At 44.5% G+C, this 26,956-nt stretch overlaps 1 protein-coding gene across 5 annotated transcripts in view; it reads right to left on the bottom strand.

Moving 5' to 3' along the window:
• The window catches only part of VEPH1 (ventricular zone expressed PH domain containing 1), a 1,200,547-nt gene that overhangs the window by 976,057 nt on the left and 197,534 nt on the right, over positions 1 to 26,956 (bottom strand). For all 5 annotated transcript variants that reach the window (XM_069213278.1, XM_069213279.1, XM_069213283.1 and 2 more), the window contains one exon: positions 15,922 to 16,131. In XM_069213278.1, the coding sequence (XP_069069379.1) occupies positions 15,922 to 16,131 (210 nt within the window). The remainder of the gene's footprint in view (positions 1 to 15,921; positions 16,132 to 26,956) is intronic.

Here is a 26,956-nt window from a genome sequence, read left to right as displayed (position 1 = left end):
AGGCCCAACTGGGTATAAGTACTGGACCTCTGACACCAACACTTCAGTACACTTCTGGTCCTGTGATTACCAGGAAGAAGGGCTGCTCTGCTGCTGAAGGATTGTCACTCTTCTGGACCGTTGCTTTGATGGACTCCTGCCTTACTGTGGTGCCCTGCTGTCTGCTGCTTCCTTACCTGGGTGAGAAGGACTGGACCTGCATCACTTGAACGCTGAGTGACTCCAAGAACTAGCTGGATGGCCTCCTGATCCGAAATCTCAGGGCCAAAAAAGACGTCCAACAATCCTGGTCGTGTACCTGGACTCTGCCATCTGTGAGTCTGCCCTGCCAAGTGGGGCCACCCCAGTCCAGTACCCATGGTACTGGGCATAAGGGACTTGCTCGAGTGGAAACAATGCATCCTCTGCTGCAGGAGCGGAAGCAATGCATCGCTGCTGTTGTGAGGAACCGAACCAGTGCATCACTACCACTGCGTGGGTTGGAACTGACACAATCAGACTCACTTTGCTGCTCCACCTCACATCTTGGAACCTGCGCATCACCTTCGGAACTGACACTGAGGCATTTTTCTCAGAGCAAGGTCCTCACATCCTTGTCAACGACAACAAACTTTTGCATCACAGCCACTGCTTGCATCCGATCCACTGAATCGGCTTGATTGCAGAATGCATTCTCAACACCCGTCTTCACATTGCACGCCCCAGCACCTGGATCCTCAATGTCAATGCATATGGAAGTCACACCGCAGCCTCGATGCATCTCAGAACTGGCGTATCACCACTGCTGGGTTCAGCAAAACCAACAAATCACCTCTACTGCGTGATTCAAAGCTGACGCGAGGTTTTGCAATCAGGAATTAAGCAGGCCCAACTGGGTCCCTGTAGCTGGCCCATGCATCATTACGGTCAGCCTGAACGTTTGACTTTGTCCCAGTGCGGTGCGACCAGATTTCCGCTTCTTGCTTATAAGCGTTATTTTACAATTTAATCTTTAAAATTTCAGAACTCAAGTTCGACTTATTGGATTTTTGTCATTTTGGTCTTGCTTGATTTATGAAATATAACGTGGTGTGGAATCTTTTTATGTGGTGTTTTCACTTTTTTACTATTTGAAGTGTTGCATAAATACTTTACACACTGCCTATAAGTTTACCCTAACTGCTCTTTGCAAAGCTACCAGAGGGTGAGCCAATGTTAAGTTACACTTACCTGACTAGAAACCCAGTCAACCATCAACCCAATTTCTAACACTGATTATCAGTGGTGAGATAAGGACTTATGTAATTGCAGTGCCAATCAGCAATATGGTGTTCTCTACCATTCCACATAAATAATTAGGTCCAATTAGTGATTTTTTTCAGTTCCCCTAGATTGGCTCTTTTTGACCTCTCTAAACCTATCCTCATTCCTATTACTAAACTGCCTCAGACCATACCTGCAGCAATGTAGTTTAAGTCGGCCAACCTGGAAAGTAAAACAGTAGTTGAGCTAAAACAATTATGCTAGGAAAGGGGCCCAAAAATGAAGACGGGCAGCAGAAAGTTGGACAGAAGTCCACCAGTTGATTGCATCCACAGAGGAACAGAGGAGGAGGAGGATTGTATGGAGGATGATATGGAGGAGCAGGATCAAAATCAGGACAAAAGTCCTGGCATGCAGTTTTCAAGGGAGGAGCAGAACTTTGCCCCTGTGTTGGATCCTCTTGCCAGAGCAGGAAGCAGTGTGTTATCGCATGGCCTGTCTCCAGGGGAACTGGGGGACATAAAGGCAGGGAGGGAGTTTCAGCAACAAATGGCCAAATTAAACACGGTGAAAGAATTGTCCCTAGAAAAATTCGCTTTCGAGTGGCTGACTCATGAAAGGAGCCTGAAAGAGCTGGAACTGAGAATAAAATAAATATATTCCAGCAATGGTGGCAGCAATTCTACAGTGTCTGAAGGAGACAAAAAGATCCCTACACCGAAGGATTTGGTGCCAAATTATGTGGTGGGAGATGCCATTGAAAGTGAGTTTCTGCCTATGAGGTATACCTGAGGGTTCACAAGATGGAAGAAGAGCACTGGGAGGGGAGCGAAGGGGTGGAACATGCCCACGCTGGGGTGAGGCACACTCTTCACTTTATAGTTTGGGAACCAAAGTAGGTACTCTCCCATGAAGGCCATATTGATTGCTAAATTTGGATTGACCCCTGAAAAGTATCTCTAAAGGTTCATGGACATCCAGAAGCTCTCCAACGTGTCCTGGGTAGATTTTGTGGATTGCTCTAGCAAGGCCCTGAATGGTTGCAGGCAGCAAAGTTACTGATTACATTGGGTAGTCTAATCTAATCATGAGAGATTACATGCTTAGTGTTTGTTTTCCAGAGCTGCAGCAGAACCTAGATGACATGAAGCTGACTGACCCAAGGAAGCTTGCAGAGGAGACAGACCCCTGGACCAGTACCAGAGTGTCCAAGAAGGCATCTGGAGGAGACTTCCACACAGGTGGTAAGGGTTTCCACCAGAAGAACAAGGTGGGAGAAAAACACTTAAAGGAAGGAGCTCTTTAAAGGCTGTGAGAAATTAGCTTCTTTCTAGCATGGTTACCCCCATTTTTGGCCTGTTTGTCAGTGTTTGTCAGTGTGTTTTAACAATGTCCCTGGGATCCTGCTAACCAGGATCCCAGTTCTCATGGTTTATGGCCTACTTGTCAGTCTGTTTCACTGTTTTTGCCATTGTGTTTAACTGTGTCACCGGAGTCCTGCTAACCAGAACACCAGTGCTTATGCTCTCTCTGGTTCCAAATTTGTAGTTACATACTGGTAATCCAGTATTCCACTCCAAATTGGTATACTGGACCCCCCTTGTAAGTCCCTAGTATATGGTACCTAGGTACCCAGGGCATTGGAGTTCCAGGCGATCCTTATCGGCTGCAGTTTTTCTCTTGCCACGCATAAGGAGCTCATACAAACACTTCTCCAGAACTTCCATTGCAGTCGAGTGAAATAGTGTAAGCACTATTTCACAGCCATTTGCACTGCACCAGGTCACTTATAAGTCACCTATATGTCAAACCTTCAGACTCTGAAGGCTAGGTATATAGTACCTGTGTGTGAGGGCACCCCTGCACTAGCAGAGGTGCCCCCACGTTGTACAGGCCCATTTCCCCAGACTTTGTGAGTGCGGGGATGCCATTGTAAGTGTGCACTATATATAGGTCAATACCTATATATAGCTTCACAGTGGTAACTTCAAATATGGCCATGTAAGGTGTCTAACAACTGGGAAGTGTACCCCAACACTGATTCCAGTATTGGTTTTACAATTCCGGCCACCCTGGGGGCTCCACCATGGACCCCCGGTACAGCCATACCAGTCCTCTGAGGTTTTCACTGCAGCCCCAGCTGCTACCACCTCACAGACAGGCTTCTGCCCTCCTGAGACTTGAGCAGCTCAATCCCAGGAAGGCAGAACAATGCAATTCCTTTAGGAGAGGGGTGTTACATACTCTCCCTTTGGGAATAGGTGTTACAGGCATGGGAGGGGTATCCTCCCAGAGCCTTTGGAAATGCTTTGAAGGGCACAGATGGTGCCCTCCTTGCATAATCCAGGCTACACCAGTTCAGGGACCCCCAGGTCAGGGACCCCCAGTCCCTGCTCTGGTGTGAAACTGGACAAAGGAAAGGGGAGTGACTACTCCCCTGTCCATCACCACCCCAGGGGAGGTGCCCAGAGCTCCTCCAGAGTGTCCCTGGGTTTTGCCATCATTGATTCCAAGGTGGTGGGGCACTCTGCGAGAATCTGAGTGGCTAGTGCCAGCAGGTGACATCAGAGACCCCTCCTGTTAGGTGACCAATCCCCCTCTCAGGGCTTTTTAGGATCTCTCCTCTGGGTGCCTCATCAGATTCTGCTGGCAAGACTCCAGCAGGAATCCTCTGCATCAGTTACTTCATCTTCTACCAATGGATAAATCGCTGACTGCTCCAGGAACTCTACAAAAATACAACAAAGAAGCTAAGACGACTTCTGCAACATTGTATCTTCAGCTCCTGCTAGCAACTGCAACGGTTTCCAGGTTGTGCCTCCTCTGAAGACTGCCTGTCTTCAGCCTGCACCAGAAGAACCGAAGGAATCTCCTCTGGAGTGACAGAGTCACTTTCTTGCTTCAGCAGGCAGCTCTCTGCAGTGACGACCAGTGGCTTGGGTCCCCTCTCCATATGACAGGCATGGATCAAGCAACACGGGTGGTGAACTAAAGTGACTCCGACAGTCCCAACATCCAGCTGTCCAACTTTGGTGGAGGTAAGAGCTTGCCTCCCCACGCAAGACAGTACCCCAGTGCACTGTGTGACTTGCAGTTGCCAAGGATTGTGTGCAACCTTCCATGAAGTTCTTCATGCACAGCACAGCTTAGGCCCCCAGCACTCCAACCTGCGACGCACAACTTCCCGAGTGGTTCTCTGGCGGCGTGGGAATCATTTGTGATGTGCTGCTTGGCCTCAATTTGCACTTCCTTTGTCCCCATGCTGTGGGACTCCTGTGTACGCTGCCTGGCCTTCTGAGGGCTCTCTGAGTTGCTGAGAGCCCCCTCTGCCTCCATCTTCTGGGTAGAGGCCACCAGGTCCCTCCTAGTCCTGAGCAAAGCCATTTTACGCTAACCGTGAGCTTTGCGTGTGCCAAGGCTTTGGCAGAATCCAGCAACGCATACCAGACTGCATTCATCCATCCAGCGTGGGACATCTTCTGCACCAACCAGGAACCTGCATCTGTCTTCTTGTGTGCATTACTGACTTTGTCTTCTCACTGGTGGTTCTTCTGTACCTTCATCTGGGTCAGCAGGGGCTCCTGTTCTCCTTGGACTCTTCAGTGCTTCTTGCACTTGATCCCCTTCTTCCACAGGTCTTCACGTCCAAGAATCCATTATTGGTGTCTTGCAGTCTCTTCCACTATTTTAGTATGTGGGTTGTGTTCCCCCTAGGCCCATTGCAACCTATTGTGATTTTTACTGTTTGTACTACTTTCTGACTATTTACTTACCTGTTTCTGGTTACTGGTGTATATCTTGTGTAATGTACTTAACTTCTAAGGGAATATAGGGCCTGATTACAACTTTGGCGGATGGGGTTAATCCGTCCCAAATGTGACAGATATTCCGCTCACCGTATTACGAGTTCCATAGGATATAAAGGACTTGTAATACGGCGGGTGGTACATCCGTCACATTTGGGACAGATTAACCCCCTTCGCTAAAGTTGTAATCAGGCCCATAGTCTCTTAAGTATTTTGGCATTGTGTGACTAAAATAAAGTACACTGAGTATTGTCTTTTGTGTGTGTGAGTACTGTGTGACTACAGCGGTATTGCAAGAGCTTTGCATGTCTCCAAGTTCAGCCTTGGCTGCTCTGCCTACAGCTACCTCTAGACAGCCTAGCTTTTAGACACTGACTACATTTCACTAATAAGGGATAACTGGATCTGGTACAAGGTGTAGGTATCTTTAGTACCCTCTACAAACAAGGACAGCCTCCTACAAAATGCTCCACAATAGTTTTCAATGGAGGTGTGGTCACCAGTCCCAGTCTGAGTCTAAGAAGGAGGACTTCTTTGATAAGCAGACAGAGAGGTTTGTACCTCAATGTAGTGAATGCTACACATATTGGCACTCCAAGGGCGACTCGGACTGTTCCAAGAGGGCACAGCCTCCTACTAGTGGGTAGACAGCTGGAATGGTGAGTATAGAGCTCAGGGAAGAGGTTGTCTCAGTTAGCTTTGGGGAGCAGGCAGAAATTACCCTGGTTTCCCTGGGGGATAAGGAAATGGTGCCAACAGCCCCTATGCCATTAATGGGCAATTGTTGAAGGCCCTGCAGGACACTGGAGCCATCATGAGTACTGTGAAGTGTCAGCTGGTGTCTGCAGAACAGGTCCTACTGAACACATTCCACCAAGTCGCGGACAATTGTGAGAGCAATCTACCAGTGGATCTGGTTCCCTTTGAGTGTGGGGGGTGGGGGTCCCGATTTCACTGAAAATAGCTTTGATCCCTGCAATGCCTGTAGATTGTCTGTTAGGCAATATCATGGAGCACACTGCCTGGAGTGAGGTAGAGCTCAGGCCTCACTTGGATATGTTGGGATTGCCTGAGTGGGCCAGTGTGACCACACTGTCCATGGCTGCCCAGGAAGAAAGTCAAGGATATCTGGAACCTGGAACAATGGACCTGACACTGCCAAGGAGAGAGGCAAGGGGTGTGGGAAACCAGCCAGTGAAGTTCCAGCAGATGGGATCCCTGAAACAACCATGGAGGACACTGCCACCATAGGTGACCTGTCTGAGTTTGCTAGCTGGCAAGCTGAGGGTGGGCCCACCAGGGACGAATTCTGCCAAGTGCAGAGAGAGTCTCACTTTTGAGGGCTTGAGGGAGCAAGTCTCAGCCCAGGCAGCAGGTGAAGCCTCTATGCGATCACTGAATCTACTGGGAGAATGATCTATATAGTGAGCCTAAGGCTCCTGAAACTGGGGCAGTCTGTGTCCCAGTGTTACAGGGCCTTCCGCCTGGGTTTTTCTCACAACAAACCCCTGTCAGGACATTTGGGCAAGACATGCCCTTCACCGGGCATGTCTCCCACCTAACATGCCTCAGATGCATTCTGCAGGTTCTGCCCCAGTTGCCAGGGCAGTAGGAAATCTGGGAAAAAGTAAAAAGCTTCCCTGGTCCCATTAACTACCAGTGGCACCCCCTTAGGAAGAGTGGGCATCAACATCATTGGACCCTTGGGCCCCAAGACAGTCTTAGGCAACAGGTTTTTCCTGGTAATCATTTTGAGGTCAGTGACTGCACCTGTGGTGGCTAGAGTTCTGATGGTGATCTATACCCATGTGGGTTTCCTCAAGGAGGTAGTATCTGACAGACAGAGGCGCTAACTTCATGTTCACATACATGAAGTCCATGTGGGATGGGTATGGTGTTTCTTACAAGTTCACCAGACCTTACCACACACAAACCAAATGATCTTGTGGAAAGATTCAACAAGACCTTGAAGGGCATGGTTATGGGTCTGCCTGAGCCCAAATGGTGTAATCTTGTCATGCCTTCTCTTTGCCTACAACGAGGTGCCACACAAAGGAGTAGGTTCAGCCCCTTTGAACTCCTCTATGGCTCCCCTTAAAGGATCTCTGAGCCTTGTCAAGGAGGAGTGGGAGCAAGATTACAGGAAACGCCCAGGATGTGGTAGACTACATGCTAGTCCTCTGCAATTAGATGCACTGCTTCTGGAAGAAAGCAAAAATCAAACATGAGGCCAGCCAAGAGGTTATGAAACTTTAGTATGACCAGAAGGTCACTCTGGTGGAGTTTCAGCTTGGCCAGAAGGTATGGGTCATAGAGCCAGTAAGGCCCAGACCTCTCCAGGCCTACTGAACTGGCCCATACAAAGAAAGAGAGAGAAAAGAGCAGTCTACCTACTTTGTACATCACCAGACCTCCCAGGATTCCCAACGGGTGCCACATGGTAAAAGGCTGAAGCCTCACTTTTAGAGGGGCGAAGTAAACATGCTTGTTGTGACAGATGAGGTGGTGGAATTGGAGAGCGAGCCTCTCCCCGACCTCCTCGCTGCACAGGAACATGATGGGTCTCATCCTACCTGACCTCAGAGCAGCAGAGTGACTGTTACTGGTTATTGGAACAGTTTGCCTCACTGTTCTCCCTCACCCCTGAACTCAGACATCTATACATTCATGACATTTACACAGGAGACAGCTCCCCCATAAAGAACAAAATGTACAGGTTGTCAGATAATGGCACTATTGTGGCCCCTCTTAACAGAGGTGACATTCAAGAAGCAGCTCAAATTGGTGATCTGGACGGAGGCTTTCTAGAAAGCATTGGCCACCCTCAAGGAGGCCATGTGTACAGCACCTGTACTTGGGCTCATGACAATTCCAAGAAATTCACTGTGCAGATGGATACTTCAGAGCATGACACGGGGTGGTCTTAGCCTGTCTGAATGAAGAGGGCCTAGACAAACCATTAGCCTTCATTACCAGAAGGCTACTTCCACAAGAACAGAGGTGGAGTGCGATTGAAAGAGAAGCTTTTGGTGTGGCCTTAAGAGTGAAAAGGTTGAGACCAGACCTGTCTGGGACTCAGGGCCTAATTTAGAGTTTGTCGGAGGGGTTACTCCATCACAAATGTGACTGATTTCCCATCTGACATATTTCGATTTCCATAGGATAGAATGGAATCGTATTATGGTGGACGGTAAAGCTGTCATGTTTGTGATGGAGTAATCCCATTTTCCAAACTCTATATCAGGCCCTCAGTTCTGGGTTCAAACAGACCCTAGACTCCTTGGATGGCTCATACAAAGAAGGGGTGCAAATCCCAAACTGTTGAGGAGGTCCACTTCCCTACAGGGAATGGACTTCACGGTGGAGCACCGTCTGGGGTAAGATCATGACGATGTTGGTGGTGTCTCCAGGTTATTCTGCCTTACAGAGAACTCACAAGGGGTAGGGTATCTCTCCCAACTTTCAGCCGGGGAAACATGTGTTAGACCTGACAACCTTAGGGTGGTCTTTCCCCCAACCTTTTGCCTACTTCCTCTACTTTTCTGACCTCATTTTTGCTGGCTTTAGGACTCTGGGCACTTTACCACAGTTAATCAATGCTACGCAGTTGTGCTCCCTCCCTTAAAAATGGCAATATTGGATCACCCCCATTGGCATATTTAATTTACTCATAAGTCCCTAGTAAAGTGGTCCTACATGTACCCAGGGCCTGTAACTTAAATTCTACTAGAGGGCCTGCAGCACTCATTGTGCTACCCACTTAAGTAGCCCTTTAACCATGTCTGAGGCCTGCCACCACAAAGCCTGGATCTGCAGTTTTACACTGACATGTCGACCATGGAAAAATAACCCCTTTGCAAGGCCCCAACCTTTCTTTTCTATACATGTAAATCACCCCTAAGGTAGGTCGTGTGCAATCCAAAAGGCAGGCTGCAATGTATTTTAAAGGCAGGACATGCATTTTAAAGTTCTACATGTCCTGGTAATGAAAAACTCCCCAAAGTCGTTTTGTACTAATGGACCTATCTCTCCCATAGCATAACATAGGGAATACATTTTACATCTGTGTAATTTACAATCTGGAAAATAGAAGTTTTTCGAGTTTAGTGTTTCTGGAATCCCAATTTAAAAACACAACTTATGGTGCAGTGAGGGTTTAAATTGTAATTCTGAAAATGCCATTTTTAGAAAGTTGGCATTTTCTTACTTTAGCCATTTGGTACCTGCTGCCTGTCTCTTTTTTCACTTGCCTGGGATGGGTGACAGCTTTATTTGTGTATTCCTCCAAGACAGTCACATACAATGGAGATCAGGTCTGACTTGTTGGACCATTCTGTTAGGATGGGAGGGAGGAGCTTGGCACAGCCCCCCTTACACCTAAATAAGAAGTCCTGTCCCCACACAAAGGGCTGCCTGTAGTGAGTCTGGAGCGAAAACAGGAAGGGCAGGATCTCTGTACAAATGTCTGGTTTTGAAGTCTCCCCCCTTCAGGGGCCCAACTATGTATAAGTACTGGACCTCTAACACTACCACTTCGGTACACTTATGGACCTGTGACTACTCTGCCAGGAGGAAGGACGGCTGTGCTGCTGAAGGAATGTCACTCTGCTAGACCGCTGCTTAGCTCGATACCTGCCTTGTTGAGCTGCCTTGTTGCCTACTGCTTCTTTACCTGGGTGTGAAGGACTGGACCTGCATCACCTGCAGAGTGACTCAAAGGGCTAGCTGGCTGGCCTTCTGGTCAGATGTCTCAGGGACATAAAAGACTTTATTCTGCTGTGCTCTTGCACATGGACTTTTCCAACTGTGAGTCTACCCTGGTAAGTGATACCACCCCAGTGCTGGACCCTTGGAAGTGGGCCTAAGGTGCTTGCTCCAGCAGAAACAACATATTCTCTGCTGCAGGAGCAGAATCAATGCATCACCTTTGTTGTGAGAAACAGAACTGATTCATCACTGCCATTGTGTGGATTGGAACCAACACAACCAGACTTGTATCACTGCTGCACCTTGCATCTTGGAACCAGAACATCTCCTTCAGAACTGACACAGCTGCACTTTTCTTGGTGCAAGGTCCTTGCATCCCAGTCAATGACGGCATGAAACTCTGCATTGCAGCCTCTGCACTCATCATAATTAGCGCATCGCCTCGACTGCACGATGCATCTTTGACACCGATTTTCACATCACAAGCCTCGGCACCTGGATCCTCAACATTGACTAATCTGGAACTCACAATGCAGCCTCGCCACATCTTGGAACTGGCACATCGATATCGCTGCATGGAGCAGAACTACTGCATCTCCTCTACTGCATGATTCGGAACCGACACAACTCTCTGCAACTGGGATTTAGGGTACTTTGGCTCAGCAGGCCCAACTGGGTCCGTGCTCAATTGGGGTCAGCCTGAACCTTTGACTTTGTCACGGTCTGGTGCAACCCAATATCCCCAGCTGGTGCTTCTTGCTTCTAATCGCTAGTTTACAGTTTAATCTTTAATAATACATAAACCAAGTTCTACTTATTGGATTTTTGTCATTTTGGTCTTATTTTATTTAGTAAATGTTGCTCTATTGTTCAAACTCATGTGGAATCTTTTTGTGTGGTGATTTCACTGTTTAACTGTTTGATACGTTGCACAAATGCTTTACACACTGCCTCTAAGTTAAGCCTGACTGCTCTGTGCTAAGTTGCCATCAGAGCATGAGCAAATGTTAATCTGGGGTTTGCCTGACACTTCCCATGACTAGGATTGTGGTGGCTGTTTGACTGAGGTTTCCACCTCAGTCAACCCACAACCCAATTTCTAACACCCGGGTTTATGGCAACAGGCAAAAACAGAAGTGAAGAGAGAACGCAAGAGAGAGAGAGGGAGAGAGAGAGAGAAAATGATTGGAATCTAACAGCCTGATTTACAGTTTCCTGATGGGATACTCCGTTACAAACATGATGGATATCCCATCCTCCGTATTACAAGTGCACTATATCCTATGACATTTGGAATATAACAAATGGGATTTCCGTCAGTAGGGGTTGGTTTGAACAGTTTTGCAGGGTTAGTTTGAACATTTTTGCTGGGGCTGCTTTAGGTCTTAGTACGTACCTGGTGGCACAATATGAAGGACTTAGGCAATACATGCACTACACCAACACACTTCCCACAAATGTAACACTGTACTCACAAACTTCTATACGACCATCCGCTAGAAGCTAATGCTTTAGAGTCCTCACTATCACTCATTTTTGCTTTAATACATACCAAAGGTGCAGTGAAAAAGCACAATGCTGGACCTCCTGCATGACATCAAATACTAGCCATGTAGATCATATGATAGACTCTTCCATCCAAGCATGCCTGCAGAGTAATGTGTCTCGTCAATCAAGTTTTCTACATTTCTTCATTCTTCTTCATATGAGGTATACAACCAAGTTATACAAACTGTCTGTTTTGTGCTCTACTGAATTAGGCATTGCAGAATACATTAGAGCTGTCTGTATGGCCCGTTATGTAATGTCCATTGCCTAGGTGCATAAATAGGGCCCACAATAGAATGTGGGTAATCTCTCATTTACATGAGTTTGTGTTCCAATGTAACAGAGTTAATGCTGTGGCCTCTGTAGATGCTCTCTTCACCCAAAACTAGACATAAGAAAAACTACTCTGGGGGGATTGCTTTCTTTATTTAGCAGCAACCTATAAGATAAATTTAAAAAATAACATAAAAAGAGCAACGAATGTCTGATTGAGGGACATCGCAATTGTGCACCACCTGGAGGCATATCTTTTGGAGAGAGCAAGGTGGTATCAAGAGTCTCCTTTGGGTCAACCTTCAGAACTGCACACCTCTAAAAGAGGTTTCTGACCTGCTTCCAAAGGTGATGCTTAATATGATCCTTAGGAGAAACAGGGACTGTTTTCAGCCGCACATGGTCAGTATCTGCACAAGGGAAACATTGTACTGAAGGTCCCCGTATTGGGCTGTTAAGTCCAGCAGAAGTAATAGTGTTCACTCAGGACATACACACCCTCTGAAGGGTATTCTGGTCTCCTCCCAGTGTTTGGACAAAATATTGATTTAAAAATGTCAGGAGAAAGAACTATCAGAAATTAAATATTGTGACACAGAAATATCTTCAGACACAAATATAGCTGACAAGAATATCTTTTTTAGGTAAGTAACATTGTTTTAAATAATATTGATGTTTTTAATATCGTTTTCAATAATATAGTGATTAAAAATATATTTTTTAGTTATTTGAATGTGTTTTCGTTGATATATTAATGTTATGTGTTACTTTTGTTTATATAAATGTTATTATGTTAAGATTTTTAAAGTCCGATAGCTGGATTTAACTATGGTGTTAACTTGAGGCCTAAAACTCAGAGAATTGTCAAAGATCACTCCCAGGTTTCTGGTGGCAACACTAGGGGCGGGGAGCTTCCCACATTCAGCCGGCCACCAACGAGTTTTCCACACCTCCTTACTGAAACCAAACAAAACAATCTCTGTCTTGTCAGTATTCAGCTTGAGCCAATTCTGGCCCATCCAGTAGTTGATCTTGCGCATACAGTTGCCAAACCGATCGGCCACTGCCTCCCAGTTGTTCCTGGACACCGGGATGATAAGTTGAGTGTCTTCAGCATAGGAGGTGGGGGTAAAGCCATATGACCGAATCAGTTTGGCCAGCGGGGCAACACAGAGATTGAACAGAATCGGGCTGAAAGCAGAGCCCTGCGGGACCCCACAAGGCAGACAGAAGGCCGGTGCCTTCAAGTCTGCTCAACTCACCGTAATGGGTCTATTGCCTAAGAAGGACTCCAAGATCTTAAGGGCGGAGTCATGATGAAGATGCAACACCAAAATCTGTGGGGAGATGGTGTCAAATGCCACAGAGAGATCTAGTAGGACAAGAATAGCGCCTTGACCCTCATCCAGTAATCTCCGGATGGAGTCAGAAGTCATAAGAAGCGCTGATTCCGTGCTATGGGCCATCCGGAAACATGTTGTGACTGATCCAGGCAACCAGCACGATGGAGGAAGGTGGAAAGATCATAATTAATGTGTTTTTCAAAAATCTTTGCCAATGTGGGCAATAAAGAAATAGGACGCAGATTGCTCAACTCAAAAGCAGCTTGGTCAAGCTTCTTTTTCAGGGGAATGACAGTAGCCTCCCTCCAAAAGGGGGGATAGACTCCCAAGGATAATACTTCCTGAAAAATAGTCCCCAGTGCTGGTACAACAAGTTTAGGAACCATCTGAAGGATACAAGACGGGCATGGGTCGGATGCCAAGCCAGACTTAATCCCCATAAGCAATTCTTTAGTCCTCTGTGACAGTAGAGGAGGAAAGCTCAAAAGCAATGGAATATCTCGGTCAGGGACAACAGAGGAGGCCGGCAGCGCGACTGGCTGGGGAACTCAGAATGAATTTGAAGAAATGTTGTTTCAAAGAACGCTGCAATTTGATTGCAGATATCCTGAGAGTTAACTGCGACTGTTGGAGGAGGGGGAGTGGTTAAAGAGTGAACCACCTTGAATATTTCTCTCGGGGTGTTTGACGCATCTTTAATTCTTGACGTCAGATAAACAGTTTCGCCTCAAAGCATGCCACTTTATACATTTTTAGGACAGTTCTCAGCTTATCCTTCTCTGCTGCATTAGGATATAGTTTCCATCGTCTTTCTTGTTGACAATAACTCCTTTGTAATAGCTTCAAATCACTATTAAACCAGGGCCAACTGGATTTTTTAATCCCCACCTCTGACTTCTTTACCACCGGGGCAAGTTGATTCAGAGCTAAATTAAGACCTGAATAGCAGGCATCTAAGGCCGACGTATTTCCCACCCTGCACTTAATGCTGGGCCCAGCTGAGCCTTACTGGTCTTATTCCAGTGCCGCAAGGCTTTGCGGCCTATCCTCCTATGTTGGTCTGGAGCCAATTTGCACTTTTAAACAATAAAAGGTGGCGATCAGACCAACCCAGAGGGATGTTGGACAGAGCCACTTGATCCTCTGGGTGAGCAAAAATCCCATAAAGAATATAGCGTGGTAACTATAAGTTTACAATCGAACGTAGCCATGAAATTAGCCTACTCTTTGACATGGGTGATTTGAGTATTGTCAAAATGGAGATTGAAATCCCCCAGAATGACGCAATTAGTTGCTGTAGCAAGAGGTTCAATAAGACAGTGCCAGTCTAAAAGAAAGAGGCAACTGGGCCAGGTGGTCTGTAGATAAGGAGACCCTCAATGAGAATACAATTATTCTGTCGAATTTTAAAAAGCAGCCCCTCACAGTACTTATTTAGAGAGTTTGCAGATTCCCACTGACAGGATAAGTGAGACCTACCAATAGTCGCTACCCCCCCTCCTCTACCCATGGTCCTATCCAATCTAAAAAAGGAATATCCTACAGGGGAGGCTTCAATAAAATCTGGGTTGGAGTCTGCCTTAGCCCAGGATTCAGTAATAAATAGACAATCCAATTGGTATAGATTAATCACATCAGCAATTTCAGTCTTGTGTTTGGGGAGGGAACGTGCATTTATCAAGGCACATACCACAGGTTTTTCACCTGCCGTCAGATTCGGGTGGGCTCCCTCATTTACTACTCATTGCGGTGCGCAAGGGGAGGTACGAGGTGCCCATCCACAGCATTCACATACCCTATCTATAATCCTCCCAGTATATGGAAAGAGCGGATATTTACAAGATGAAGCTGCCGCCAAGGAGTGAAAGGTATGTGCTGAGTAGCAAATGCGCCTAGAAATCTCCTTAGGAGGTGCAGAATCCCCATCCCCCGTCCCCGTACGTGCGCGGAATCCCAGCCGAGGGAAGCCCCCATGTGACAGGCAGCCACTAGACAGCTAAACTGCCCAAACCCTTAACTCGACAGGAGCGTTACTGGAGGGCGGGCGGGCTCTAACAGACCCGACCCAATCCTCCCCACGCTTCCTCTATCAGCACGGCGAACGGCCGTGAAGTGAAATGCCCACACAAGTAAGGAAAAAGTGCCTTACATAAAATACACAGCCCAAGAGGCAGATAAAAAAGCGTAAGTGAAAAAGGTGAACTTTAAAACACACAGTCAAAAATGCAGAAAGATCGCCTACAGAGGATTCACTTTCAGTCTCTGCTGCGCAGCCGCATCAGCCCGATTAAAATGTGAATCCCAGCCGAGGGAAGCCCCTACGTGACAGGCAGCCACTAGACAGCTAACCTGCCCAAACCCTTAACTCGACACGGAGCGTTAATGGAGGGCAGGCGGGCTCTAACAGACCCGACCCAATCCTCCCCACGCTTCCTCTATCAACACGGCGAACGGCCATGAAGTGAAATGCCCACACAAGTAAGGAAAAAATGCCTTAAATTAAATACACAGCCCAAGAGGCAGATAAAAAACTTAAGTGCAAAAGGTGAACTTTAAAACACACAATCTAAAATGCAGAAAGATTGCCTACGGAGTTCTCACTTTCATTCTCTGTGCTTATGTGCTTATCAATAATGTTCAATACAATTTATAACTCCAATGTATTACTTTACAAGGTTTTATAAACCAAAAAAACACATTAGACAATACATTGAAACATTTAAATCATCATCATTTATGATTTACAGTAAAATATATATTATAAACTCTTAATACCTCAATGAATGAAATCAGTCAAGAAGGTTCCCCGGAATATAATGTAAATATCTATTGTGTGCGATATGAGAAACAAAGCATTCTCCTTAAGGGCATGCATGACATTTGCATCGACCAGTCAACAAGTGAAATGAAGAGGGAATATTTCATACTAACTTAATACCTATTGATCCGCCTAGTTGATCAATAGATAGAGAAATCTAATAATTGCTATACAATTAACGTACCTTGTCCATTTGCCCAACAGCTCCATAAATCGTTGCCATCTGTCCAATCAGATTTGGATAAATGTCACAAATGTCTTTGAGTACTGGAAGAGAACTGGCCAGGGCTAGTGGTTCATAGCTTGATATTTCAACAAGTATGTTCAATACGATATCATTACAGTTCGGATCTCTCAACTGGCCAATCAAGAAAGGAATTGATTCTTTCAGTATCTAGGAAAATGTAAAAACAAATAATTAGCGTGGATTAAATTGTTCTCTATCATCAAAACAGGACTGATTTGTAATATCTGAGTGAATGATTTAACACTTCACTTTATTATATCACTTGGTACCTGATACACTATTGTGCAAAGTAGTGAGATAAAAATAAATCAAATGACAAATTGACTGTATACTTCACAAGACTAGTGTAATAGACAGTGGTTCTTAACTTGTGGTCCAGGGAATCCTGTGGGTCCACAACACATATTCAGGGAGTGAACGACTGATAATAAAATTAAATAGTAGCAGGTAGATAACGTAGATGTATAAGGAACAAAATTCAAAGTTTTAAAAAATTCTTTAAATGTGAAGGAATTAGAAACTGGAAAGTAAAAATTAGGTTGGCATTATTAGCTTAATTTGTGGCATCAACTGAAGCAGCACTGGTATGCACTGAGTATGCATTAGGACGACACAAAGTGATATGCTAGAGTCTAGCATATCGCTTTGTCTTTTAAAATTTTATCTACATTTTAAAAAGCTCCAACTTTACCATTAAAGGTAATTCTTTTGAGAGTCAAATCATAGAACTTGCTTAGGAAGGGTCCCCGAGATCCAGCAGTAATTCTTTTGAGGTCATTGGAAGCCAAAGGGTCAAGAACCTCTGCTGTAAGATAATTAAAAACTACCAGATAATCTTGCCCTAAATATGAAAACCTAAAAGATACTTTTTGGAACCAAAACTCAGTTCTCACATAATGGCGTGGCAACATTCAATGTATTTGCCACGTAGAAGGAAAGGCCCACTTGTGAAAAGAATTGCAACCTATCTCGAAGATGATCACAGCTCACACTTCGCTGGGCAAATGAAACTATCAATACAGTGGCCATCATTTTGGAGCAAACACGGGGAGCCTACACACTGTGGCATGTAGCTTTTCATCCAGCATTCCTGGCTCACCAAGAGGCGGGGTAAATGAAGCCCAAATACTGCCACATCTACCCAACAAAATAAAGCAAAAACAGCAAGCCGTAGAGAATCTGTAGTCTTTTTTCTGTGTTGGTGAGTCAGAGCGTTAGTGCATAGTTCAAGCATGGCAGATAGACTGGCATGATGCTGTGCACTTACGTTTTATATGGCTACAGGCATGTGTGCCTATGTTGTGCCTGAGAAATATCTCAAATATTTGTTGTGCTACGCTTGGGTGCAGTGTCTGATATGATTTACCTTGAAGTTCCATGCTCAGAGTTCACATTCTCTTTGTTTCCTCTGCTGTGTAGGCTGGAGAGGTTGTTATTCATTCCTAAGCATGGTGATGAGCATGTTTTCCATGGCAAAGTCTCTCGTCCTCGTGGTTGGACCCATAGACCTCACTTTCAAAAACGTTTTGAGTTTCCGCTCAGAGGAAACATTTAGGGCCTGAGTTAGAGTTTGGTGCAAGGGGTTACTCTATCACAAACATCACTGATATCCCGTCAACTATATTACGATCCCATTATAGACTATGGAGATCGTAATACAGTGGATGGGCTATCTGTCACGCTTGTGACGGAGTACCCCATCCACCAAACACTAAGTCGGGCCCTTAGTCATGCAGATGTTCATAAATTACATAATGATCCACCCAGCGCCTGCCTCAGAGAAACTGTCATGATGGTTGATGGCCTGATGATACCAGGAGTATACTTGAAAACCACCATCCAACTCCACCTGCAGACCTCTAGCCATTCCACAGACGAATTCCATAACTCCAAAAGACATACTGTTGAAAGACATACTGTTACTGTTTACTGTAGATTTAGCTAAATGTAAGATATGCCAATTAGGGTCAGACAAAGCTTCTTTCTTCTATTTTAACCATGCTCACCTGATGAACGCCATTTTAGGGGCAACAGACATTCCTGCTGTGTCAACATGCACAGTCTCATAAAAGGAAGTCAGGCACACAATCTCTTTTCATATCTGAACTTTGAATTGTGATTATTTGTTTTCCCATGGCACTCTGCACTTTTCTTTTGTGGATACAGTGGAAGGGTGGTTTTGTTTGTTTCAATGCTTTTTAATTACATTTTGTTTCTTTAATATTTTAATGACCTTCATGCAGGTGTCAGGAAACGGAGGATTAATCTTGTGGTTGAATGTGGTATTTGACACCAGCTCAGCAATTGAACTCTATATTGGGGGTTGTCTAGACATTGGTGATGTGACAACCAGCACCACCTCATAAATGCACGTCAGCCATGTGAATGCCTCATCTGTGCCCATCTGAATCATCCTCCTGTGCCTGTTTAAATTATTAGAAAAATTATCTTTCTGCAACTAAGGAAATATGTAAAATCTCACTAAATATTGGACCTCTTTTAAATCGGCTTTAGACAGTGGATAAACACTAAATTGGTGTTTTTCTTAACTTTGGTTGAACTACGGCAAATGATAGACCAAGTTCCTTAGTTTTCCTTGACCTCTCCGCAACCTTTGAAACCATCAATCATAAAACCTTATTTACCAGATCAATAGGTTGTGGTATCAAAGGGGTATTATTAGACCGCTAAAAGAGGTTATGCCCAATAGATTGCAAATTATATTGAAACCTTACTATACTTCACAATGGAGACCAATAGAATGTGGCGTACAACAGGTGTCTATTCTGTACCCCTTGTTTGTTACTCTGTACATGAGACCCCTGTCCTTTCTGTTGCATTGGATTGGTGTCAGATTTTATGTGTATACTGATGATACTCAGCTGATTTTTGTTTTTTCATCCAAGTCATTCTCAAATTATTTGCTTTCCAATTGTATGGTGCACATGTGTTAGTGGGTAGCCACCAACTTCCTCAAACTAAATGGCAGAAAAATGGAGATTCTGTTAATGTCCACTAAAATCCAGATAAAGAACCTACATCGACCGAGTGTTTTAGGAGCTTCTCTGGTGGCTGCCAGCCAAGTCTGAAACACAGGTATCCAAACTGATACTAATATCGGGCTCATAGCATGTTATCAAAATAACAAAGATCAGCTTTCATCTTCTGAAAAACATCTTCCCATTTCAAGATGACGAACTAAGGACAGTGGTGATTACTACGCCAATTCAATCACACCAAGGCTTTAGTAATATTTTATTCCTAAATGCCCCTATGGGCATAATTTGTCAACTGCAAGGTGTGCAGAATGCAGCAACTCAGCTGTTGTCTGGCCTTAGGAAATTTGACAGCAGTTCATCCACCCTCAAAGTCTTACATTGCCTAGCAGGGCACAAACACCATTCTCTTTAAAGCTCTAACCATATGAATACGTAGGTTTTCTCTAAAATCCCTAGTTCCTGGAAAGTACATTTTCATGGTATCTTCCACATAGGTCCTTGTATTCTAATAATAAATTCCCGCTTCAAGTACCAAAGGTCAGAAAAGTTACATTCGGGGAAGAATCTCTATTGGTTGCCACTGCAAAACTGTGGAACAATTTACTCTTCCATCTGAGAAACAAACCTTCATTAGTAATCTGCAGGAAATTGTTGGAAATGTTTCTTTTCATGTTTAGGGCCTGCTTTATAACTCAGTGGTATGTATGCTCTGTCACAATGGTCACAGAGTATACATACTGGCAGGGTTGTGGTCCACCTGCCAAATTTAAAAGTGGCCGGACCTTGGGTTTAATCACAGCAGAGGAGTGAGGGCCATCAGCGCCAGACCACTAATTCCGCCCACCTAATTTGGATCAGTGGAATTAGAGGTTGGATTTCACTGCCCTTCACTGCCAGGGAAACCCTGGCAGTAATGGACTAAGAAAACTGCTCAAAGTTCTCTTCCCATGGCGAGGGGAGCATTTTCTCTTTTATCTTCAAATTTTTCTTTTTAAAAATAAAAATGAAAACAATTTATGCAGGACTGCAGCATGTTTATGGAGTTGTGCACCAAACTGTAAACAGCATTTTGACATGGCACTGATGGTGGTTCTTGGCAATGCTTTTTAAATGGTCGCCAGCTTATCAGTTATTTCCAAATTTGGCAGGCAGCACTGACATGTTGGCTCTTATTGTACCAATGAGACTGCTGGATTTGGGTGGCAGCACCACCAGGTAGTGGGGAACTTAGTCCAATTCTACACCTTGTGACGACAACTGTCGGTGTAACTCTTTCAGCCTGCTAGAAGTACCTCACCAGCACCTGGAAGTGGTGGTGATTTGTGGCAGCCATGCGCATTACATTCTGACTTTTCAGGGGAAATTGTGCTGGAACAGATCTCATCCTTTTCTCCCAGTTACAGTCACCTCACACATGCAAAGACAAACAGAAGCAAAGATTGGTTCAATATGCTTTATTGACTCAATTGCATTCTAGATAAAATAATATGTACTGCAATGATTAGGATGATAAAATACAATAATGCTAATGCAGTGACAAGAAAAGTGATACATAAGAAAAGTCCTACCATCGTGTCAGAATGCTAGGTGTTGGACTTCCTACCTATGCCACTAAAGTACTATAATGGAGCACAGCCATGTTAGCCCTAATCTGCCCTTCAGGATCACTAGGAAGACCCAATCCCCCATACCTGGATTTGGTAGTAGCGAAGAGGGCTGTTCGTCTACTGAGTGTCCCGCCTCATGTGGGAAGAGAAAAGACGTCATGTCTCAGCAGACAGCTGAAATGAAGCGACAGCACGCGGTGACAATCTTCTGGCTGGAACTCTCCCTCAAACGCATAGGGGACAAACAGATATTTTATAATAAAAGAGCTAATGTTCTAGGAAAACTGACCTAACGCAAAACATGCATGTTTCCGTGAAGTGGCAGAGATTGCACTGTTCCACTTTATGCCGGCAACATATTGGAGTCAGCCTTCGGCAGAGCACAGTACGAGAATGTCAGAGTACAAAGAATGAAAACTGTTTCTGTGCTAAAAGCATACAAGATATAGGAAGATAAAACACCACCACAGAAGGGGGGCTTCTCCTCAAAAAATAAAAATGAATAAAATGAATTGCAACTAGGCTAAAGTGCACAGGCTGCAGGCCTATGGCTAAAATAATGTGCCCATAAAAAGTTGCTAAGGTAACCTTACGAAAGCACCTCTGCCAGGGCGGCAGAGAAACTTACTCCTTCTCCCTTATGGAGAAATGGGCAAGCCTGCATACATATATATGAGGCACTGAATCTGTTCTCACTTTTCACTGTTAATTTGCTTGGACACCAAGAAACTTTGGTGGTCGTTTGCTAAACAAATTCCAGATAACATAACACGTTTTAGGTGTTAGAACACATGTACTCTCAGATGTTTAGGGGCCCGTAGTGCCTAGACTCAAATCGAGTCAAAAAGTAGGGGAGCCACATACAAATCCACAGGATCAGGGAAGAATAAGCCACTAAGTCGAGTGAAAAAATATGTGATCTTGTGACATAAGCTCAGGAGGCTGCAGAGGCATAAGTGCTTGTGTATTTCTTAAACAGATACATTAGTCTTAAACTGTATATGCCTAGGAAGAGTGTGTCAATTACGGCAAATACATGAGACTGGCTGAGAGAAGGAACAATTACCATATGACAATTAGTATATCAGTTTAATTAAATAGATTCTATGACTGGCAAGGGTAGAGAGATTGTCACTGAGAATGTCTGCACATAGGAGTTAGGAAAGTTTCCTGGGTTCTGTCAAAAATGTGTTTTATGCATTATGAAGAGGTTCTTCGGCCATGATACACGAAGGTGATGGTTCATTTAAAGGTTGCGATCTGCAAAATGGTTCTTAGTGTTGTGATAGAGTACACTTATGCTTAGAGGAACATTAGAGTTGAGTTCACTTTCGGCAGGACTTACTCTTAAATGACTCATAAAATAAAATGCATGTTTTGAGTTCTTGCTTTTCGTTATATTGACCATTCCTACCAGCATGTCAGTTTTGTCATTTTAGTCCGCGAGAGCTCTACATTGACCCAGTGTACAAGAACTATATAGGAATTATTTCCACATGTAGGTTTAGAGAAAAAAACATGTGAATCATGCTGGAGCATTTGTAGTATATCCCTATGAGGTACAGAGTCAATACACAATACAAAGAAGTTACATGAAAAATCTGTGAAAGCTTAAATATCAGGGACCTGAAAATGCCTACTGGTTTTCGTGAGTGGTGACAGAAGTGAGTGGTACAGGGAGAGCCAATAGGAGGTAACATAGTAGTTGCTTGGTAGATGATGGGTCAGTTTGTGAGGTTGAGGTGTATTTCAAGTGGTTGGGCAGAAGGTATATTTGTACAGTAAGCACATATTTTCAAGTTTAGGTTTTCATTGTTTCTTCAAACGTTATTTTCCTCTCTCACCCAATATTTAAGTCATCCACTCACTCACCCAGTCCATCGACCTAACCATGCATCCTCTGTATCTATATAGTCAATCACTGACTGCCTTGATGTGTATATTCATTTTACCTGTAGATCCATTTAATCAGTCATCCTCTCTCTGCCACTCTATTCATCTAATAACCCACCCACTGTTTTCCGTTACTGAGTTACAGACGTTATCCAATCCACCTATACACTCATTCACCCATACATCCACTCATCTAACCATCTTCCACTTGTTCCTCCACTTGTTCACCCACTTTCTCACAGACACCACACGCTTCATCCACTCGTCACATTGATCTCTCATCCCACTCATTTACTCAGCAATAGTACATCAAATCATCCATCCAATTGACTCACCGAAACAGCCATTCGCCCACCAACCCACCCACCTATCCAATAATCCATCCATTAAACCTCCAAATCCCCACCCACTCACTCATCGAGCCACTATACGACCCAGCTGAGTTTCACTTACCACAGCTACACTCACTCACCTATCCATCCTTCCACTTAACTATCCACACTAACGAACACACACTTTGTTGATCTCTAAACAAATAAACACTTTTTTAATGTAAACAACTTAGACGTATTTCCAGCGTTTGCTTTAATTGGAGACTTTGTGGTAATAAAAGTAATAAAGAGAGAGTGTAAGGGTTGACATGAGTAATGACATCTATTGGGCAAGCCCACTGAACGAAGGGAGTCATTTAGCTAGATTTATAGCCACTCTTTGATGTCTTCGTAGCCATGACAGAGCCACCGGTGCCAGCATAAATCTGGGCTCTGTGCAAAGGCCTGGTTTGCAAATGATTTGCTCAAATTAGTTGCCTCTCCAAAGCAGTGTGTGTGCTACTGGTGACACAAAGCGGGATAATCATTATTTTAGATATTACTCCTAAGTGTTACTTACATTCGAATCATTGTTATGCAAATATGTAGGGATGTGTATGAAAGAATGCCAGTAAGATATATATGCATCAATTCAGAAGGATTACATGTTGATTTTTTTTATAGTATTTAGAATGGACAGTGCACTTATTCCTTATAATACTAAAACCTCTGGACATGTTCTTTCTCCAAGACACACCGCCCTGATCTAGACTGAACTCGCGTTAGTATTATCAATGAATAGAAATGTACATTGGTTTATTGGCTATATCTGCCCCGCCATGCTGATCAGAGCCGACGTGATGATGTGACTGTCCGCAGTGGTAATTATTATCGCTCCACGTCGCCATCTACTCATTTGTTGGTTTATGCATTTAATTGACTACTCACTCACTCTTAATTTATGTTCCGGCAGCAATCTAATGATTTTCTGTGAGTCCGACCTAATTACTGTACCTCTAAGCACAATCAACGATAGCTCCTAAAAGACTGAGTGCAAATTGGGCATCCGATAATTTTCAATAAAGCCAATAGTTTACATTTTTCAGGTGTTCAGCTTTTGCCCCGTCACAAGTTTGGCACCTTGGAAAGGGGAATAACACGCCCCAGCCCACAATGTGAGCTGAGCGAGCAGCGCACGAGCTCACGACTTCCGCCTAAATTGTAATCTTGTTTGGGGCTCAAATCGAAGTTAGTGGCCAAAAGGGGATTCTTTCACCATTTATATTCCGGTATGGGTCTCCCGTATGTATATTTTGTATTAAAAAAAAAAAAAAAAAGAACGTTTCCCTCCATAACCTTCGATTTACTTTGTTTCTGCACCCACTGTGAATTCAGAAACTTCAGTAAAATCTTAAAGCACCGAGCGGTGTGGATACATTTCCATTATGGATGAAAGCAGCGATTGCTGGGCAGTCTCTTGTCTTTGAACCTCCCCCGTTTCCCTTCGGCCCACTCTCCTTCTTCATACGCCTACAGTCTAGACTGGCTGGCTATCTGCGCCACCAATGACGTCATTCTCATAATGTATACTGGAAACTTTCGTCTAATAGGTTATCGCAAGGCTGCTCCTTTCAATGCAATATTTAGCGTAATGAGGCACTGTGAAGATAGCGGTCAACTCGAATCAAGTGTTTTTAAGGACATCTTTAAATTCCCTTAAAACGTTGCAATAGCCTTTTACGGATTTTCTATTTCGAATTATTTAGATAGGACGTTCTCAGAGATAGTTTAGAACAGTAATAGTCATCTACATGTATTTAAACGCATCAGCCTAAATGTGAATTTGGTTATTAATTTAATTATTTTTCTAGTGTCAACTAACAGTAATCTATTTCGAAAAAAAAGATTTTGCAACTTCACTACACGGGTGCCTCATTTTCAAAAGGAGGTCGGTGTCATTTTGCCACTCACACTTTTGTCAAGATTCCAGACGCTGAAGTAAATTTCTTCTCCTTGTAGTGTTCTGGAGTCTGCTATTGGATGTGAAGAAAGCTTGAAACACGCATTCTCAGCGAATGTGTTTGCCTTTTCCAAACAACTGCGGGATTTTAAAGGGCAGCCATATACGTTTTCTGTACTGAAATATCTATATTATGTTTGTACAATCCGGTTCAGCAATAAGGTACCTTTAACCGTATATTCGACTAATGTAGCTCCAGGATTTTGAATCAGAGAAGGGTCTGGAAAGCACAGGTGGGCCACATAGATGCATGAGAAGTGGCAAAAATATGCTAAGCTTTTTGGGTTATTTGCTGCCTTAGACATAAACAAACCTTAAGTGTCCATGGCTTTATTTACTAGGTGGGAAGAAAATAGTGAAAGCCGTGCAAAAGTAGTTTGTACAATAATGAGATTTCCAAGTAATAAGATAATTACCAAATGAAGCAAATCCGTCTTTTTCTACCCGGTCACCCCAGATTTTTCACCTTTTTCTCCTTTGCAAGGAGACCAGTTAGAGTGGACCCAGGAAATTCATTAACATGTAAAGAGCCAGTTCAGGGGCCCCAGTGGGCACTTAGCATGGGCATTGCAGGACCTCCCCCCGACCAGCACCATCGTAATATCCACTGTCGGCTTTGCAGGCAGTGAACACTGCGAGGGTGTTGGTGCACCATGCCCTCTACAGCATTGTCGCCAGCGTGGGCAGTGCAGGGACCCCCCTGACTAGCACCATCGCAAGATTGTGAGGGTGTGGGTGCACTCTGTGCTCTACAACATTGTCGCAGGCTCGATTACAAGCCAGAGACAATGCTGTAGGCTGTTTCCCGTTAGGCATGTGTCAGGGGGGGATTCAGGTTTCTGCCCGCTGAACTAGCGGGAAACTCTTAATGGGGCCAGCTGGGTGGTAGCCTGTATAGCGGCAACCTCCCAGTCGGAAGTTCAGCGTACGGTGTAAACGTCAAACTCATAATGAGCCCCTAAGTGCCAAAATAAAAATCTTGACCAGGAGAAGACATAAAAGGTATCTGGAAGGCACAACGGCCTTCACTGTGAAATTTGATTTTTCCTGCCAAACTTCTCAGAGACCTCACTCAAACCCTGTCCGATTTTGGTGAGACATTCCCTGATACAGCCTGCTGACTTGCTCCACTGAGGGATTTTGAACTCATTTTGCAGACTAAGGTTCAGATTTGCAAAAGCAATAAGGCGAAGGATGGAATGCTTGAATTAATCTCAGCCACTGGCATTTGCTCCGGGCTACATCCCTATCCACTGTTTTTAACATGCCGTCTCAGTTTGGACCCGCATGAACTGGCAGGCCAGGTCCTCCTTGAACCTGAACACAAGCAACCTAGGACCGATTTTACCCTAGTTAAGGCTGGAACCTAACTATACCTGCCTGAAGACCACTAATTACGGCAAAACTGGTCATAAGTTGCTTGTGTTCCACCTCAGGGAGGACCTGGCCTGTCAGTTTGGGCTGGACTGTTCTCACAAGGAGTAGGAGGAGTAAGGTCAAGGCCGAATTGCATATGGCTGGTTCCAAACTGAGGTGTCATGGTGGGCAAAAAAATGGGTTGGTATGTGGCACGAGAGATTGCCAGCCGCTGAGATTAAGTCAAGCATTCCATCCATCACCTTTGTTGTTTTTGCATTTTCCGCCCTAGGTGCACCGGGTATGCCCAGATGTGGGTCCCGGGCATATTGTGCTACTGAAACCAAGCTATACATGGCTGAACAGCCCTAACTAAAGTGAAACTGGTCCTAGGTTGTTTGCGGTTTGGTTCAAGGAGGATCTGGCCTGGCAGTTCAGGCTGATCTATTCCCATGAGGAGCAAGGTCACAACTGATTTGCATAATGCTTGGTCCAAAGTCAGGTGATATGGTTTGCAAAGAAATTATGGGTTGGAATGCGACCAAAGCAATTGCCAGTGGCTGAGATTAATTCAAGCATTCCATCCATCACCTTGTTGGTTTTGAATCTGCTGCCCTTAGCCTGCTGGATATATTCCCAGATGTGGGTCCTGCGCTCACAGTGCCACTGAAACCAATCTATGCTTTGTTGAAAAGTCCTAACTAGGGCGAAACCGGTCCTAGGTTGCTTGTGTTCCGGTTCAGGGAGGACCTAACCCGGCAGTTCAGGCTGTACTGTTTCCATGAG

This window comes from Pleurodeles waltl, chromosome 11 (assembly GCF_031143425.1).
Source record: "Pleurodeles waltl isolate 20211129_DDA chromosome 11, aPleWal1.hap1.20221129, whole genome shotgun sequence".
NCBI classification, from domain to species: Eukaryota; Metazoa; Chordata; class Amphibia; order Caudata; family Salamandridae; genus Pleurodeles; species Pleurodeles waltl.
Note: the sequence above shows the minus strand (reverse complement) of the source record. Positions and strands in the feature narration are given on the sequence as shown.